This window comes from Heterocephalus glaber, unplaced genomic scaffold (assembly GCF_053883595.1).
Source record: "Heterocephalus glaber isolate CG9 unplaced genomic scaffold, H.glaber_assembly_v1.0 deba00001497, whole genome shotgun sequence".
Lineage (NCBI taxonomy): Eukaryota > Metazoa > Chordata > Mammalia > Rodentia > Bathyergidae > Heterocephalus > Heterocephalus glaber.
In genome coordinates, this window is record NW_028258320.1 from 38,836,336 (window position 1) to 38,855,696 (window position 19,361).

Consider the following 19,361-nt stretch of genomic DNA (forward strand, 5'->3'; position numbering starts at 1 on the left):
GATAATAGCTATCCCAGGGCATAACTCAAATAGGAAGAGTTCATTTAGGAGACTAATTGTAGCTTGTACTCTACAAAACAAACAGATGAGCATTTTCCAGAGAAACTACCTAGTAGCTTTCCTATTACTTTGGTTTCTAAGCTTAAAATAGATTGAAAACATTTACTATTTCACTGTCAAATATAAATACCCGTATGTGACTATAGAAACTGTCATTAATGTACCTCAGCCCCCAACCTGGCTGAATTCTGGTCTGCCAGCCAATCTCTGGGGTAGCTCAACAGAAACTAAAACCACAAGACCCAGTGATAAGTTGTCTTGTTTGAGCACTGACTTGACTTAGGATGAAATTAAATTAACAGAACTTGCAGTTATCCTTGGCATCTGCAATTTATTTATTTGCACTACTGGGGATTGAACGCAGATCCTCAAAAATGCTAAGCAAGCACAATACACTGAGCTACATCCCTGGACCTTTGAATTTTCTTTTATTTGAGACAGAGTCTTGTTAAGTTGCTGACCTGGCCTCAAGCTTGCAGCCCTACTATTCCATACTCCTGAGTAGCTGGGATTGCAGGAATGGGCCACCGTGCCTGGCTGGCTTCTGTAATTTAGACAGTCTTATCATCTTAAACCATCAAGACAAGGGTAGGAAAATTATAGTCAAGTCCAGACTGTTACCTGTTTTTGTTGTACCCATGAACTAAGAATGTTTTCCCATTTTAAAATGTTTGGGGAAAAATCAAAAGCACAAAATATTGCATCATAAAAATCATAAGAGAAAATCAATTTCAGTGGCCATAAAGTCTCATGAGAACACAACTACTGTCATCTGTTAACATATTGTTTATGGATGCTTTTGTGCTATAGCAGTGTTGGGTGGTTGTGACAAAGCCAAAAATGTTCATTATCTGTCTCTTTAAAGAAAAAGCTTGCTAGCCCCTGCCTTAGAAGAAATAGCAAGGGGGTTGCCTTCAGATACTCAAGCCTTGTTAATCTTCTTCAGATCTGGGCATTCCACAGGGAAAGAAAGTGAGGCAAACTCAAGGCTTAAAGACCCCCATAGAGATTTCATGGGTTTTACCTTCTGTCAGTTAGCCATCCAAATGTGATATTGCCAATAATGTCAATCACCCCAAGTGTGGACATAAGAAAAGCAGCTTGCTGGTGACTCACTCCAACACTTAAAGCGTAAGGCACCAAGTACACAAAGAGAGGGCTACAGCCGTAAGCCATAAATAGAACAGACATGGCAAACACAACAAAGTCTGACATCAGTAAAAAATTGTATTCCTGCTGCAAAGAGCAACACCGGCAGGTCTTCGCCCATTCTTTGGTCAAAGATGAATAGGGAGATGCCCGCTTACAGTCTTCTTTCTGAGTTCTACAGACACGGTTCTGCTCTGGACTTGAATGTTCTTCTTTAAGAGTAATGGGCCGCATCAAGGCACCACAAACACAGAGATTCAAAACGAAGCCCCCAAGAATGAGCAATGCTCCCCTCCAGGAAAACTCTTCAATAAGGAGCTGAACCACAGGAGCCAGGACAAAGGTGCCGATGCCACTCCCTGACATGGCGATCCCATAAGCAAGGGCTTTTCGTCTGCTAAAATATTTGCCAACCATGGCAATGGCTGGAGAGTAACAAAGTGCAAATCCAAGACCTGGGAGAAAGAGAACTCTGTGAGTGCCGGGACACCATGAGCTGCCAAGGGAAGAAGTTATTTCAGAAATGGATTAAAGAGGACCCACCCTCCCTGAAACCCTTTTGAAGCTGCTTTGTATGCCAAGCTCAAAACAGTTTCCCCTCACCAGTCATCCACAATAAGAAAAACACAGACTATTTCTTCTTAGGAAGAAGACCCTTAGGGAAGTACTACTTCTTAATATTAAAGAACATAAAAATCCTTATGCAAACTAACTGAATTTGCTAGAAAAATCTGGATAAGAAATTTATTCCTCCCCCCTTTTAACTTTTTGTAATGCAAATTATCTAAATAATTGCCTCAATTCTTCACTATCTGTGAAGATGCAACACTGAAAATCTGTACTATTCAGGAATTTGGATTGAAATAGCATATATGACTCTTTGAAAGTTCCAGAATCATTTCACAAAATTTGAAAACACCATTCCAATTGAATGCACGATCATAGTAATAACATTATCCCTTGAAATTAGGAGAAAATGTTGATAGATCAGAAACTTTCTAGAGATTTTCAATTTTATTGCTTGTTAAATTAAGAAAATCTAAAGGGCTAGATTTCAGGGCATTTAGAATTTCAAAGCAAGGAAAGGAGATGCAGTGTCAGGCCTTACTTCCATCTACAGTGCAGGCTGCTCAGTAATCTCAAGTTTCCTAGATTTCCGGATGTGGGGCTAAAACCAGAATAGTCCTGAGGAGATTCACTGCTGGTCATCTCAGCCTCCAGGCTCTTTGAATTAGGAGTAGATGCACCTTTTTTAGCTGACATTGCCAGATTCACAGCTTTATTATAAAGTTGCATCTTCTATTGGCCTGATTCATGCTACCCTTATGGCACTGGACCCAAACAGGAGTGGATGCAACTCTCCATGTCCTTCTAAGTGAGGACCCCATCTGGATCCTATACAGACTCCTTAAGTATGATTTATGGAATGCGTAATGTTCTTCTCTTTCCATGAGATTCATTATGATTCTCCAAAGAGATATTTCCATTGAGAGACTGTATAATATAAGAATATTCACAAGAGGCTTTCTTTTTTAAATGGGAAACTCAGACTTATTTGGGTAATGATATTTATTGTAATTTAAGGGCAACTCAGGTTGAACACAGATAGTATTTTAGTGTCTTGGCAAAGATATTGGGGGAATGACCACTGCAGAAAATTTATATTGCACTAGGTTAATATCCTGTTTCTTCTGAATGCAGTCTCTCAGCCATACCCTAAGGCCAAAGGGAAAGGCAGCATTTACTTTTATTATATGGCTGAATTAAAGTGGTGATGCATTTTCATTAAGGTAGTACAACATTTCCACCCTGCTTAACTTCTCGGTAAATGGACATAAACTATGTCAGACTAATTATGCATGTAACAAAACGAATATTTTATGAATCACTTCTCTGTTGATGTGCTTGGCAACATCTAAAGGAGGTGCAGTGAAACAGGTGGTACATGGTGTCCTTACCTGTAAGAACTCCCAGTGTGAGGTAGAGATGCTTCAGGCTGGTGGCAAACGAGCCCAGGATGAAACCAGTAGATGCAAGCAAGCCACCCAGCATGATTCCCACTTGACAGGATAAATGGTTACTGACAACACTCCCAAGTGGAGCTTCAAAAACAATAATAAATAGGATCAACAGAAAGGCCTTGAGGACACTGTACAAAGGCTGCGATGTTACACTGGAAGAGCACAGATCAACCATTAAAGCAACAGGTCTATCCCTCCAATTTTACAGCTTTTGAAACCGAGATCCAGAGAGAAGTGATTTGTTTATGGTCATAACACAGAATAAGAAGCAGAGCTGGACTAGAACTCAAATGTTCTGACTTATATTTTATTCATTCTGTTACAGTCATAATTCTGGGATTGTAGGGTGTGTTTTTTTTAAACAGTGAATCAACTGTTTCAATTACATGTCACTTGCATAAAGATGTTTGACGTAGTACTGATCATATGTCATTAATAATAATGGTAACAGTTAATCGGTAGAAAAGAAAGCAGGTAGCACTGTGCAAGCAGCATAGAGAGAGCACTCAGAAAAATTCCACAATTGGGTACTGAGTTCAGGCTTCAGGAGTTTCTGTAGATGAAAAGTCAAAGCCCAGAAAAAATCTAAGAAACATGTTTTACATGCATGGTGACAAGTTCATTGGCCCACTCTTTGCAGTTTGCCAGTGTGTCCAAATTGTGTTGACCTTAAGTCTTATACAAGATTAATTTAAATGGTAAGAGGCTAAAAATGAGAGATATGGCGTGCCCAAGTTCACCAAGAAGTACAGCTGAAGCCACCTGACACTGAGTATGGAGTTATTTCATCCTGAACTCCTTGGGTCTTCCAGACGATGGCAGAAGTGTTGTAATGGTGGGGAAGGCATGTGAATTTTCTTCTAAAGAAAATTTCATGCTGACAACAGTATTTCTATGGACAAGTTCAGAATTGCCATTATATTTGCATCTGAATAATCATTTTGTATTGATTAGGTTCAAGTTGGGGGCCAACTTAATGTGCATGATGAACTCAGTCATCAGTTTAATGTCTCCTATCTATTTAAAATAATGGCTTACATGAACTAGCACAATCAACAAGTGGGATCTCTTCTTATTAAAAAGCTTCTGCACAGCAAGAGAAACCACCAGCAGTGTGAAGAGACAACCCACAATATGGGAAAAAATCTTCACCTGCTTTTCCTCAGACAAAGGTCAACTATCTCAAATCTATAAAGAACTTAAAAAGATCAGACCTCCCAAATTTAAAGACCCAATCCGAAAATGGGCATCTGAAATGAACAGACATTTCTCAGACAAAGAAGTAGAAACAGCAAATAAATACATGAAAAAATGTTCCACATCACTGGTCATTCGAGAGATGCAAATGAAAACAACGCTGAGATTCCACCTCATCCCAGAAAGAATGGGTGCTATCATGAAATCAACCAATAACAAATGCTGGCTGGGCTGTGGGGAAAGAGGAACCCTGCTCCACTGCTGGTGGGAGTGTAGACTGGTGCAAGCAGTGTGGAAATCAGTATGGAGATACCTCAAAGAATTAGGACTGGAAGTCCCATTAGACCCCACTATTCCACTGCTGGGGATCTTCCCCCCAAAATTAAAAGAATCATACCACAGTAATATATGTGCACCCATGTTCATAGCATCACAGTTTGTGATAGCTAAAACTTGGAAACAGCCCAAATGCCCATCAACTGGAGACTGGATAAAGAAAATGTGTTTTTTGGGGGCCAGGGATTTAGCCCAGTGGTTCTGGCACCTGCTGTGCAAACGCAAGGACCCGAGTTCGATCTCTGGTACCACATAAAAAAAAAAAGAAAGAAAATGTGATTTTTTTAATAAAATGGAGTACTACTCAGCCATAAAAAATGAGAAATTAGAGACATTTATAGCTAAATGGATGCACATTGAGGCGATACTCTTAAGTGAAATAAATAGGACACACATGTATAAATACCGAATAGTTTCTCTGGTGTGAGAAACTGAAAGTGTAAATAAGGACTAAAATGTATAATAGGTAATATGAAATAGGAAGAAAAGGGGCAAAGGGGAAGGAAGTGGGAGGGCTAGGGGAAAGGATAGAAGGGAATGGGATTAATATGAGAAAATGGAAAAATAGGAACAAAATCTTTGTAAATAGGGAGGAATGGAGGGGTTGAAGGGAGGGCTGGGCAAGGGTGAAAAATAAGAACCAAGAGAGATTATGTAAAGGTGCAAATTTCCAATGATGAATGTCATTATATTGTATACCTAAAATGTACCAATGATTAGAATGAATAATCGAAAATGCAAAATAGGAAGAAAAGGTCCAAAGGGGTAGGGGTAGTGGGAGGGGCAGGGGAAAGGAAAGAAGGGAAAAGGAAAAATATGAGAAAAGGAAAAAAGTGGAAACAAAGTCTTTGTAAATAGGGAAGGGTGGAGGAGGTGAAGGGAGGGCTAGGAATGGGGAAAAAATAAGAACCAAGACGCATCATGTAAAGGTACAAGTTTCCAATGAGAAATGTAATTGTGTTGTATACCTAAAATGTACCAATAAAAGAATTTTAAAAAAATAAAAATAAAAATAAAATAATGGCTTGATGTATATATATATATTTTGGTTTTTTGGGGGGTATCAGGGATCAAACTCAGGACCTTGTGCTTGCCAGACAAGCACAGTGCCACTGAGCTAAATCCCTGGACCAGGTGTGTGTGTGTGTGTGTGTGTGTGTGTGTGTGTGTATCTATATATATATCTTAAGCAACCTCCTAGGAATAGGAATAAGCAACCTTCTGAGAATCAATTGAATTCTCAAGGACACTACTACTACAGTTATTGGAAAGTGACAAAATTTACATTGAACTCAATGGAAACATTTACACCCAATTCAATGACTATCTTTCACTTCTGTTTCATCTACAGCAGATTTTACACAGTAAGTGTCCCAGATGTGATTCTGTAATCTCTTGTCCCGTATTCTAAACTCTAATGTTCTAATATTACATGATCTGGTAAGCAGTATGCGGTAATTGAGTATAAGAGGTCTCACATTCTTATATAGATTTTTATCACACTGCTCTAAAATGATCCTGCTCAAAGTCTCACGTAGTCATTGTGATCATACTGGTCACTTAAGGCCATTTACCTCGTTTGGGGGATTACAAATATTCTCCAGAAGATAACAGTCAGGGAAATAAGTCACCAGTATCCTCTGAGAAAGATAAACACAGTCACTTGGCATAATGACACAGGCTCGGTGACTAATAACATGACCCTGGAAATCAACTGATTGTTGAAGAAATGAAAAACAAAATGAACTACAAAACTCATAGACATGATTTTTTTGACTGCTTCAGAGCTTATTATCATTTGAAAAAGTCAATTTATCCTTCTCATGAAGTCTGCTGTCAGTACTAGAATTGCTGTCTAATTTCTCTCAACCAAAGAAATGCATTTCAGCACAATTCAACTGATGCCTGAGTATGTACATTTTTGCTAAAAATAAATATGAGTCAGTACACTGAATGGAATTGAGGTAGGAGGTAGAGCAAGGACAAGTAAACAACAGACAGCCATGGAACAAGAATCAAACCAGACAAAGCAGAGATGATAATGTCAAAATATCAGAAAATCAATAGATAAAGGTCACCCTATCACCACCAAGACCCAAAGCATGCACAAACCCAAAAGTACATAATCCTGGCCTGCATCTAACCTCATTTTCATTGGAGTTTTGACCTCCTATAGCACCTTTGGATACCATGACACTTCCTCTAAAAGTTCTGTATGGTCAAAAACTCCTCCTCCCACTAGGTAGGCTGAGTCAGGTACCCCATTGGGCCAGTACTCCTGTAACATCTGTTATAGTTCCTCTTATATTCCCAGGACCTTAAGAGACCCAGGACCAGGTCCTATCAGGCCCATGAACTCTTTTCACTGAGTGTCCTGCTCAATTCTTTGGTATACCAAGAACCTGGACACAATGGTACCAGGACCCCTCCCATCCAATAACATTTAATCAGATAAAGTTATTATAAGTTACTGAATAATATAGTATTTCTCTTTGTAACTGAGATGAGGCCTGAAGAGATGAAAGTTTCCTAAATACTTTAGACTTATCTAAATGAAAGGATTATGTGAGTCCATGCTGCAAGCAGATCATTCCAATATAATCTAGCCTTGTAAACTCTAAGAAATCAATTTAATAACTTTGGTTTGAAATTTATTTTAAAAATCTCAAAGTTCATCATCTACTACTATATAGATGAGTATTCGTTTCCATCCCCTGAAGAGCAACTTTGAGATTTCTTGGATGAAATTATAGCCACAGTGAATACATTTGGCTCCTGATTACACAATCTTATCCTCCTCTAATGCTTCTCCAAGTATTTATGCATGTAAAGATGAAATCTCTGAGCCAAATTTTGAACCATCTGGGAATCCAAGACTAAAGATGTGATGTGATATGGCTGGCATTTAAGGAGAGTCTATAGAAAGGGCACCTGGAGCTATCCAATTATTGTTCATATAACTGGAGGATGAGGAAGTTTAGCATTTGGAAGACAGAAGCCAAGCATATACTATGGGGTAAACTGCTCCCCAAATCAGGACAGGTTCTGTGATGTTCAGTATACGTCCTTTTCGTTGTATTAATGACCTCTTCCATCTGGCATCAGCCAAGACCATTAATTCTGAGACTGGTTAAGTTTGGCTCTTTTCTTGTTTTATATATATTTTATATAGATTGATCTTTTCTTGTCATATCGTCTTTACCAATTTTTTTTTTTTTTTTTTTGGTACAGGGGATCGAACTCGGGTCCTTGAGCTTGCACAGCAGGCGGCGAAACCACTGAGCTAAATCCCCGGCCCTCTTTACCAATTTTTAACACTGGCTTTTCACTTAGAAAAACTGGGAATGAAAGTCATTTGATCTTGGCAAAGGTCACGGTCATATACAGTTCAAGAGTAGTCAGGGGCCGGGGATTTAGCTCAGTGATTCCACTGCCTGCCTCGAAAGCCCAAGGTCCCGCGTTCGATCCCCGGTACCAAAAAAAAAAAAGAGAGAGTAGTCAGTAATTGTCTGTCCTTGTAAGTAATACTCACCACAAAGCATGGTCACACAATCTACAATGGAATGGATCCATGCTGTTTGTGCATAATCCTGACCAAAGTATGTCTGGAACTCCACAAAAAAAACTGAGATACATCTGAAAAACACAATGCAGGTATTTTGTACAAAAGGTGAATGAGCATGGTACTGAAACAGAATTTAAAAGTTTTTATTCAGTCATCTGCCCATTGCCTAAGGGTTCTAATTGCTGAGGCATAGTAAGTGGGAAATTAGAAGCTGACTATATGGGTCATTCTGTAGCAGAGAAGAACAAGTGTTCAACTATCAGAGGGGCTGCCAAAGTCAAAAAGGTATGAAGACCATTGCTCTAGAGAAGGTTTCATAGCAGGTCAAAAACATGATTTATTACTCATCTTGGTATTTTGGTAATATATCTATAACTTCTAAAAGGTGTCTGTAGAACTCATAATTTGAAAAGTAAAGAACAATTTATAAAAACAAACAATTCCCTTCTAGGATTTATACAAAAGTAATAATCATATGATGATTATAATAATAATAGCTATACATAAAGGGATATATTCTAGAGAACTATTTATTTATAGCCAAATATTGTAACTAACCAAAATGTACAGGATTTGTTAAGCAAATCATAGCATATTAATAAAATGTAAGGCTTTGTTATTAAATATTAAAAATGATGATGTTGAGCTTTACCTACTATTTGGAAATAAATTTCCAAGATAATATTTAGTAAAAAAGTAAGCTATAAAATAGTTCATAGAGTAAGAACTTATTTTTTTGTGAAAACATAGTTCATGTAAATAGAAAAAGCCTAAAAACGTTCACACCAAAATTCACTCGATCATTTTATATGAATGGTGGGATTATAAATGATCATTTTTGTTTTATTACACATTTTAAATTATTTAACAATGAGCATAATGTTTTATATGATCAAAAAAGTGTGTGTGTGTGTGTGCGTGTGTGTGTGTGTAGAGAAAGAAAGTGAAAAAAATATTCATGTTGAAAAATAGTTAATTACCCAGGGAAAAGAAGCCATAAGTGAGGCACAGGCAATAGTTTGCATCACGATACAAGAGAAAGAGCTACATGAAGATTTTTTTTTTGGTACCAGGGATCGAACTCTGGAGCTTGTGTTTGCGCAGCAGGCGACAAAACCACTGAGCTAAATCCCTGGCCCAATGTAAAGATTTATGCAGTATCCCAATTCAGAGCCAGACACTTTCAGAACTCTGATCGCAGGGAAAGGACTCGGGCCCTATGACCTGAGGATGAGAGGTTATCCATCTCTGGATAGGTCTAACTTCCAACTCATCACACGTGATTCAGCAGCCCAGTCACGGTTGTGATCACTCTCTCCCTCCTCCCTAGTTGCTGCTGGGTGTGAAGGTGGGTGGAGGAGAGCTCACAGGAGAAGGAAGAGAACCACATAAATTCAGAACAGCTGGGTTAGCTGAGGCCAGTTTCCTGGGCGCACAACCTACGCACATGCACAGAGCCTGGCACTCAGAAGCATGAAATGAGTCAGTGTTCAGCTGACATTGACTTACAATTCTTAATAATTTTACCTTTGAATTTAGGTTGTATAAGTAAAATCCAGTGGAACCATGAGGCTGTGTGAGAGCAGAGCAGATACGTGTGCTTTCTATGAGTGTCTGCTGCTCTTTGCTCCTCCCCTCACAAGTAGCACTAAAAATGCCCCCCCAGCACCAAATTCCAGTGGACCCATGATCCAAGGGAGGTGAGTAAGACTTAGAGTTAGCACAAGATGTATATCCACAAGTGGGCAACCATGGAGGAGCAAGAAAAAAGTTCTAACATCCCAAACAGAGGTCATGCTTCCATTCTGAGCCAAAACTTGCTCTAAATGCTGAAACAGGGAAGAGCGTTTTAAAAACCACATAGGACCAAGCATTCCTACCACATCATTTCTTACTGTATCAGCCAACCACTTTTGTGGAAAATGATGATGTAGAAAGAAGAGAAAAAGAGGGCTGCTCGTAGTTCCTCTTCTGTTCAGTCCTTCTTTACTTACACACTAGTTAAAGATAAGAGAATACTGGTGTGATGTGCAAGTACCAAGAAGTCAAATAAAAGCCGTTGATTTAGCTGTGTGCATGATTCCCACAGTTCAGGTGAAAACAAAATATGTAAGTGTACATGAGTTATAAAATATGAATTGTAAAACTTCAGTGATTCTAAGTGAGTTCAATACTCATATATGCATTTAAAACTGGCATTACATAACATAAAGATGAATGGGAAATTTATGCTCATAATTTAACATTCTCATTTTCTTTGCCTAAATAGCAAATTAAAAACACCATGAAAAATTGGGAGACCACTGAAGAAAGAAAAAGCTTTCTATTTTGATACTTTTATCAACACTTCTTCCTGGTTTTTAAACAAGGCTCCCTGGAATTTCATTTTGCACTGGTCCCTAGTGATAGGAAAGAGGAAAGGGAACAGTATGGGAAGCTGAATTTGAAGTCCCAGCAGACACTGGCATGGAGCCTAATATGTAGGCTACACAATGATGACCAACACCTGTGGACAGAATATGAAAGATGCAGGATTAGAGAAAGGGATGGAGGGAGGAAAGGAGGGAGGGAAGGAGAATGAATCTCAGACTGTGATGCCAACCTGCTGACAAATCCACAGCCAGTCCCAAATGAAATACTGTAATGGTCTAGAATTTTTTGCATCCTCCTCCATCAATCATTAGATGTGGGTCCGCCCTAGCAGAGCACCCTCTTGGGAGAGGCAGATTTCTGCAGATGAGGGAGACCCTGTGAACATGACAGCTGCAGGTGGGATCCTGAGGCCATCTGAGACGTACATCTCTGCATTTACCATAGTCCTGTTCTTGTTCCCCTACACTGAACACTGATATAATTACCTCTGTCAAAGGGACATAAAAAATAATCCTTTTCCACCCAGTAATTTGAGAAGCCAGATTACATGTTACAGTAGGTCTGACTCTAGGTTAATAATTATGTCAGGGCCTGGCCTACCAAAACATTGTCACCCTCTGTAATACAAAGAATGGATCATAAACTACCAGGATAATTGTATGAATTTAAATTTAATGAAAATCATGCAGAGCTTTTTAAAAGCATGAATTAACTGCAACAACCTTACAGTAGTTTTAATTTAGCCTAACAACAAAAACAAGAGCCCTTCTGGCCTGTGCTCCTTCCTTTCCTTCCTTCCCCAGCCAAGTATCAATCTCAAGAATACCTCCTAATAAAGCTGGGTGGGGCTGTGCATACCTGTAATCCAAGCGCTCTGGGAGACTGAGGCAGGAGGATCACAAAGTTCAAGCCCAGTTTAGGCAATTTAGTAATTAGACTGAGTCTCAAAAAACAAAACAAAAGCTAAAAAATGTCTGCACACTAAAAACAAAAGCAAAAGCCTTATGATATCTCTTAATCTCCTAAAGATTGCTAATCTAGTACTAAGAAGTCTATTATTTTCTCCTAACCACTAGGTGTTCTGTCTGAGTGAATAAAGATTTAGTAAATACAGAATTATTATAAAAATAGTTCAGTTATCCTTAGCTCAGGATTTCTCAGAAGAAGCACTACTGACATTCTGGGCCACACGATTCTTTGTTGTGGGGATGGTCCTGTGCATTATAGGATGTTTAGCAGCCTCACTGGCCTCTGCCCAGAATATTTCTGCCCAACTGTCCCCTGGAGACCAAAACCACAATTGAATCAATCACCAGGTTCTATTTATTCTATGTCATAGGAGACAGCTCTTCTATTCCTCCATATATCTCCATCCCCCTTAACACCATAACTCGTGCCAGCATCTCTTTCCTGGACTGCAGCCCAAAGCCTCCTAACTGGTCTTTCTGAATTCATACTTGGCTACCTTGAGTACCTTCTACACACAGTAGAGGTGAACTTCCTACTTCTTTCAACACCCACTTGGGACTTTTTCTCACTTCTAATTCTGCTTTTTTTCTTTTCTAAGTTGTTCTCCCAGCAACCTTCTTTGTGTGTGTGTGTGTGTGTGTGTGTGTTTCAAAACAAGAGTCCACTCCTCCAGGAAGGCTTCCCCTGACTATCCTCTGTGACAATATAAAACTGGGATTGATGTCTCTCTTATGTGTTTCTACTACAAGCTGGATATCTGCTGCACTGTATGGTAATTCCCTTTGCATTTGTTTGTATTCTCCATGAGACTATAGCTTTGTGACAGCAGACACATCTGTCTTATTTCACACTGAATCTCAGAGATCTAGTACAGTGCTTGTTATGTACTGGGTACTCATATTATTGTTCAAAGAAGGAAGAAACAGGTGAAGGAAGGATTAGACTGGGCAGAGGAAGTGACTGGAATATAAAGAAGTAAAAATAGTTGAACAACTTCAAGAACTATGAATGAGAAAGGGAAAACTGGATGGCAGCCACTACACAGGAACATGGGCCAGATGAGGTAAAATAGGATGTGAAGAATCTTAGTATGGTACAGGCTGAGAGAAAGAATCAGCAAGAAAGAGATGCAGAAGCTGGAGATGTAAGAAGAAAACAGAAGATCTAGGAAAAAAAGGTCCCAGATAATAAGATATTTTGGGAAACTTTTTTTTCTATGATCCCAGTTATTGCTTCTTTTTTTAAAATTCTTTTATTGGTACATTTTAGATATACAATACATTTACATTTATCATTGGGTGCTTGTACCTGTACATGATGTATCTTGGTTCTTATTTTTTCCCCATTATCTGTGTCCCCTCACTGCCTCCACCCTTCCCTATTTACATAGATTTTGTTTCCATTTTTTTCTCATAATTTTTCCTTTCCCTTTTTTTCTTTTCCCTTCCCCTCCCACCACCCCTACACCTTTGGGCCTTTTCCTATTTCAAATTATCAATTATTTGTTTTAATCATATTAATCCTTATTTACACTTTCAGTTTCTCACACTAGAGAAACTATTCGATATTTACACATGTGTGTCCTATTTATTTCACTTAAGAGTATGGCCTCAATGCGCATCCACTTAGCTATAAATGACTCTAGTTTCTCATTCTTTATGGCTGAGTAGTACTCCATTTTATTAAAAAAAACACATTTTTATCCAATTTCCAGTTGATGGGCACTTGGGCTGTTTCCAAGCTTTAGCTATTACAAACTGCTGCTATAAACATGGGTGCACATATATCGCTGTGGTATGATTTCTCTGGTGTGAGAAACTGAAAGTGTAAATACGGACTAAAACATATAATAGGTAACGTGAAATTTGGGAAACTTAATACTCTCGTTTGGGGAACTTAGCGTGACTATGTTTGTATCTCGTAATGTTTTTAAAATCTTGCTTTGTTTTCTGCTTGCTGGTTTTTTTAAAGTGACTTGACTAGTCATGTCCAGTCAAGTGTTAAGTAGGTAAGAATCAAAGGTATGTAAGATCCTTGTCTAAGCATGTAAGCACTTTTGCCAGAAATAAAATTTTTAATAACTGCATACATGTGTCTAAATGATGTGACTTTAATGACATGCAAGAAGAATATGATATCAATTCTTATGTTCTCAAGGAGAAAAAGACCATGGAATGTTTCAACTATTAAATTTTATGCCTTTTAAACCCAGGCATAATTTTAATGAAATCAGATTTTATTAAGGAACATGTGTGCATCTCACTCTGACAATTGCGTTGTTGTTCTTTGGAATATTTGTACAATTACCGATGTCAGAAGAGCAGGGCTCTGATCTTAGAGGCTTTCACTGAATGAGAGTTTTTGATAAAGCATCTTAATCTTTCAGGGTGTCAGTTTCCCTGTCTATAAAATAAGCATCCAGCATTTGATAGGTGTTATTTAGAGGAAAGTAGAAACAAAATATCACCAGTGTCATCAGTTACAAAACAGCTTTCTCAAAGGCATTTTCTCTCAAGGGGTCTGACTCAGTCTTCCACTTCTGCTGTAAAATTCTGTACAGGATCTTGTAGAGTTGGGTGGTGACAACATCTGGCACTTGATAAGGGCTTTTATTTGGTGGATGAAACTATCCATTAAGTCAGGTCAGGAATTGATCCATGGGGCAAGGTAGCCCAGTGGTTAAAAGCACTTCCACTTACTAAGCATGGGCCTTAAATATGTTATTAAACCTCTGTATGTTATGAAAATTAACTAACTTAATCACTGAAAAATACTTGAAAACATGCCAACAAGCACCAGTGTTTAGTTCATGTCAGGAATTATTTATAGAATATTAGCTATTGTTAAGAATTCAAAAGAGTCGCACAGTTCCAAAGAACTATAGGCACTTATTGCAAGTAATTTGGATCCAGCAGACTTAGAGAAAAATGAATCTTGGATGTACGTGATTTGGTTTGTTGTGGGGTGGTTTTTTTTTTGGACATTTAAATCAAATTTTGCTTCTCAGTAATCAACTCACTTAAGTAATTAATTTTTTGGTACCAGGGATTGAACTTGGGACCTTGCACTTGCGAGGCAGGTGGTGGAACCATTGAGCTAAATGCCTGGCTTTCCTCAAGTGATTAACTATTACACAGGATGTCATGAAGCACATATTACACATTAACCGTATTCTTAACATAGATAATGCATTTGCTAAAAAGATGTCCCAAAGAAAAAATAAGTAATCAATACATACTAACAAGTAAAGTAAGTAAGTAAATAATAATGACTGTCTTAATAGCCTACACAACTTTAAGGACTATGTAAAATTTGTGTGATGTGTGATGGAAAGGAGGAGCTGAAAGGACTTTACAATGACTAGGGGCATAACAACACCAATTGCTTGCAACAGCAAAAACCAAGAAAAAGTAAAAGCATCCATCAATAAAAATGTGTGAAATAAATATAGACCAAGCCATAAGGTGCAATTTTTTTAGATGGGGGCTATTTTGTTCAGGCTAGTTCCAAAGTCATAAGCTTAAGTGATTCTCTTGTGGTATGGTGGAATTTTAAGCAGCTACTTTTCAGTAAGCTAAAATCAGGTGTGCTGATACAGAAAGACTTCAAGAGATAATAAGTGGGGGAAAAAATCTCAAGCCAATGTATACAATATGAGCCCATAATGTAACTAAAAGACTGTTTTTATATGTTAATATAAGGTTGGGGATTTTCTTGTTTTGTTTTCATTTTTGGACTGATCCAAAGAAACTACTGACAAGGTTAACTTTAGGCAGTGAAACTGGAATTTGAGAAATGAGGAGGAAAAGACTTATTTTATATATTTCCAAATTGTCTGAATTTACTACCTGAATGCATGATGTCTAAGTACACTTTTAAGTAGGAAGAAAGACCTGATTCCCCAATAGGCATTGATTATCTGATTGAACAAATCTCCCCAGAGGTGCTTTCCATGTCCTCATCTCCAGCTTTCCTGGCTGCTTCAGCATTCATTACATTTGGGTTCTGAAGCATCATCACTTTTCTCATCTATCTTTATCCAATATCAGTGCCTTCCTGTCCAAATCTCCTTATAACTTCTAATAACAGGTCTTTTCTGCCAGCCACAACTTTCTTTTCTCATTTCCATCAAAACCCCTGGCAGTTTAGGAGAGGAGACTACTCACCATGACCGCCAAGCCAGTAATAGATGAAGTGCATGGCGCTGATATGGCTTGAAACATCTTCTACTTTCCTTTCTGCCAGGCCAAGTCCTTCCCATTCTTTAAGATTTCACTCAGGAACAACTTCTCTAGAAAAGCCTGTCCTGAACTTCCTGGTCAGAACTTATTTCACTCTCAGTATTATTTTACATTCTGTATTTACAGAAATTTATATTTAGCATATTTTATATTTCAATTATTTGTGCCTAAGCCTACAATATGGTGTCCAACATCTGTTTTTTGAAGCACCTAGCATAGGGCCTTGTCCTCAATGAATGCTTGATACAGGTTAGTAGCTCAATTCACAATAGTTAAAATAGGAAAACAGCCTAGCTGTCCATCAACAGATGAACGGAATATTACTCAGCCATAAAGAAGAATAAATTTGAATCATTTGTAGGAAAATGGATGGATTTTGAACTATAATATTAAGTGAAATAAAGAAGAAACAAGGCTAAATACTGAATGGTTTCTTTTACATGAACATCCCAAAATATAAATAATTTAAAGAGCAAAATAAAGGAAAGATGGTAAGAAATAGAGAGGTAGAGTTTTTAGAGATGGAGAAAGGGATCTAGGAAAGCAGAGAGAGAGAAGGACTGGGGAAAAGGTTAAAAAATTATCCAATACTATATATTATTAATTCTTCAAAATGAATATAATTATTATGTATCACAAACATACTAATAAGAATGGAAACAATTACTTTTTATGTTCTTAAAAAAAGAATTGATTTCAATTGAACTGAAATTGAAACTTAAACCCACAATCTAAAATAAGATGCAAGACTTTCACCCCAATAGCAATCATGTGATCTGTTTGCCATCCCAACTCCCAAGTGTTTATGTGTGTGTTGTTTTGTTTTATGAGACAGAGTCTCACTGTGCAGTTCAGGATGGCCTTGAACTCACTATGTAGCCCAGGCTGACCTGAAACTCATGGCAATCCTTCTACCTCAGCCTTCTGAGTTCTGAGATTACAGGAATGAGCCACTATGTCCAGCTTCCAACTGTTATTGAAAGAAAATTAAGATTCAATATCCTGCCAAACAAGACAAGCCACATAAGATATTGATGAGCATGAAAAACCATCAGTCTCATTAGTCTCCCTGATGTAAGTTCTTGATTTTCTACAAAAAAACACCAGGGAAGAAATTTATCCTCTAATGAAAAAATTGGACCATTTTCTATGTTATGCCATATATATGAGTTTAAATATTTCATGTTAATGATAGGGGGCAATGGAGAGTAAAAAGTAATATATATCATATTCTTTCACATCTTCTAGAGCTGCATATGAAAACAAATGACTGGAATATCCATTACATTTGGTCTAAAAATATCTTAACACACATAAACATCTGAATACATAGCAGATATTAGTAGATAGAGACTACTATCCGGGACACTTGAGTATCAGAACTTGCAAAGGAAAAGATATCTGAATAGTCAAAAGAAACAAAGTCACACACACACCCACACACACACACACACACACATTTTCACAAGACAAAACAAGCCAGGTCATCTTAATAAACCAAGAAGAAAATCCCACCTACCTGGTGACTGCCCGGGTGCAGATGGTAACAAGAAAACAACCAGCCACAATCATCCAGCCCCAGCCTCCATCCGGAGGGGAGGTGGACCTAGCTCTATTCACTTTTGCCATGGTTTCAATTGTCCTTCTTCTTTTCCAAGTTATTCCAACAGAAGTTATGATCTTGGAAGCGTCTGCTGCCCAGTGTCTTCCTGTTGGCATTCAAGGTTGGCATAGAATGCTACCTGGCACATGGGTTATTGGCCATCTAAAACCAAAAATGTGGACATATTTGTATTTTATTGTCATGTCCAAAGATGGATTTTTTTCACTTGGTAAGAATTGATTATTAGTCCCCTATTAATATGATTATTCGTTATCAAACATGAGTGTTACCTGTGACTTGATTCTAACCAACAAAACAGCACAGGTGATGGGACATGACTCCTGTGATTGTATCAAGTTATGTAAGACTCAGTCTTGCTACTCTCACTCTCCCAGGCCTTGAAGAAACAAACTGTCATGCTGCACCTTGCCTGTGCAGAGGGCCACTCAGCAGGGGATTCTGGGCAGCCTGTGGGAACTAGGTGCAGCCTCTAACAGTGAAAAAGAAAAGGAAAAAAGTATCAAGATACAATATGTCCATGTACCTATCCCCCACAATGAATGTATCTATTATGTTTCACAAACATAAATTCTTTAAAAAGTGGGAAAAAACAATATCCCTTGTATAATAAGAAAATAAAAGGGTAAACTCTCAGGGGTTTTTTCTCCCAATATCCCAAGTGAGCTTAGAAGCAACTTCTTCCTTAGTTGCCCCTCCAGTTAAGAAAATAGTCTGGCTAACACCCCCACTGCAGGCTTGTGAGGCTGTCAGCCAAGGACCCTGCTGTATTATAGCTCGATTCTGGTGCCCTAGATATTGCAAGACAGATTGTTCCTCAAGGTATTCCTTCAACATGTTAAATAGCCTTCTTACTTATAGTTAAGGGCACATTTTTAAGGGGCAAAATAAGAGTTTGGACCAAGTTGAGCCAAGGCTGTAACAACAATTTCCATGTGTTATAAAGCCACAGGTTCCCCCTTCACCTTATTGGCCATCCTGAGAATTGGGGATACTGACAAAGTAGAGCAAGATTATTATAAATCCATCAAAAATATTGGAAGATCAATACTGATATAAATACTAAACCTGGTTTGATAAAATAAAATTATTATTGTAGGACAATGGGTGCACCTTAAGATCATAATATTAAGTGAAGTAAATCAGACACAGAAGCTTAAATAACACATGGTTTCTTTTATATGAGAAAGCCAAAGTGTAAAACAAAAGACAGACAGTAGAAAAAAAAAACAGAAAAAAATATTATTGTAATCCAGAACAGCCAATATATCTAAGAGTGTACATTGCTTTAGTATAATTGTTTTATATGTTTTTTGATCTGTTAGTCTGGTTTTTAATCTGTTTATGATAATCATCTTGATAAAGACTTATAAAATAGATAAATCAGACAGTAACAAAAAAGAAACTTTTAAAAAAAGAATTGAGATGTGTTATGTACATGTACCTATTCCTCACAATGAATGTAATCATTATGTAATGCAAACATACACTGATAAAATATTTAAAGTAAAAGCTATTATTGGAAATGATAACATTATTCACCATTGGCCTAGAGACTGAGTAATAGTCAAAATACTGATGTTGGGGCATAAAGCAAACAACAATACACAGCTACCACTTATAGAGAACTTTCCACAGGCCAAGATGCCATTAGGTGGCATTAAAGAGAATATCTCATTTAACCCTTAACACCAAGCACAGAATGCATTATCAGCCCTATTATTGGCCATGCACTGCTTCCACCACATTTCCTCGCTGCTTGAAATAAATTCATAAACATTTTTGTCTAATCTTACAATATAACTCTTGCTGGTGGCACACTCAACAGA

At 37.9% G+C, this 19,361-nt stretch overlaps 1 protein-coding gene across 5 annotated transcripts in view; it reads right to left on the reverse strand.

Annotated features, from left to right (window-relative positions):
- Nucleotides 1-19,361, reverse strand: part of Slc16a12 (solute carrier family 16 member 12) — a 98,243-nt gene that overhangs the window by 12,319 nt on the left and 66,563 nt on the right. For 4 of the 5 annotated variants that reach the window (XR_015440360.1, XM_087184884.1, XM_013069841.3 and 1 more), the window contains 4 exons: nt 17,431-17,676; nt 8,296-8,399; nt 3,168-3,311; nt 1,085-1,664 (listed from right to left, as the gene is read on the reverse strand). Coding sequence is in view for 4 of the 5 variants with exons in the window: in XM_087184884.1 (XP_087041010.1) it covers nt 1,085-1,664; nt 3,168-3,311; nt 8,296-8,399; nt 17,431-17,630 (1,028 nt within the window). In the remaining variant the exon portion in view is untranslated. Of the gene's footprint in view, nt 1-1,084; nt 1,665-3,167; nt 3,312-8,295; nt 8,400-17,430; nt 17,677-17,804; nt 18,005-19,361 lie in introns of all 5 variants that reach the window. The other variant, XM_087184885.1, reaches the window with a different exon arrangement.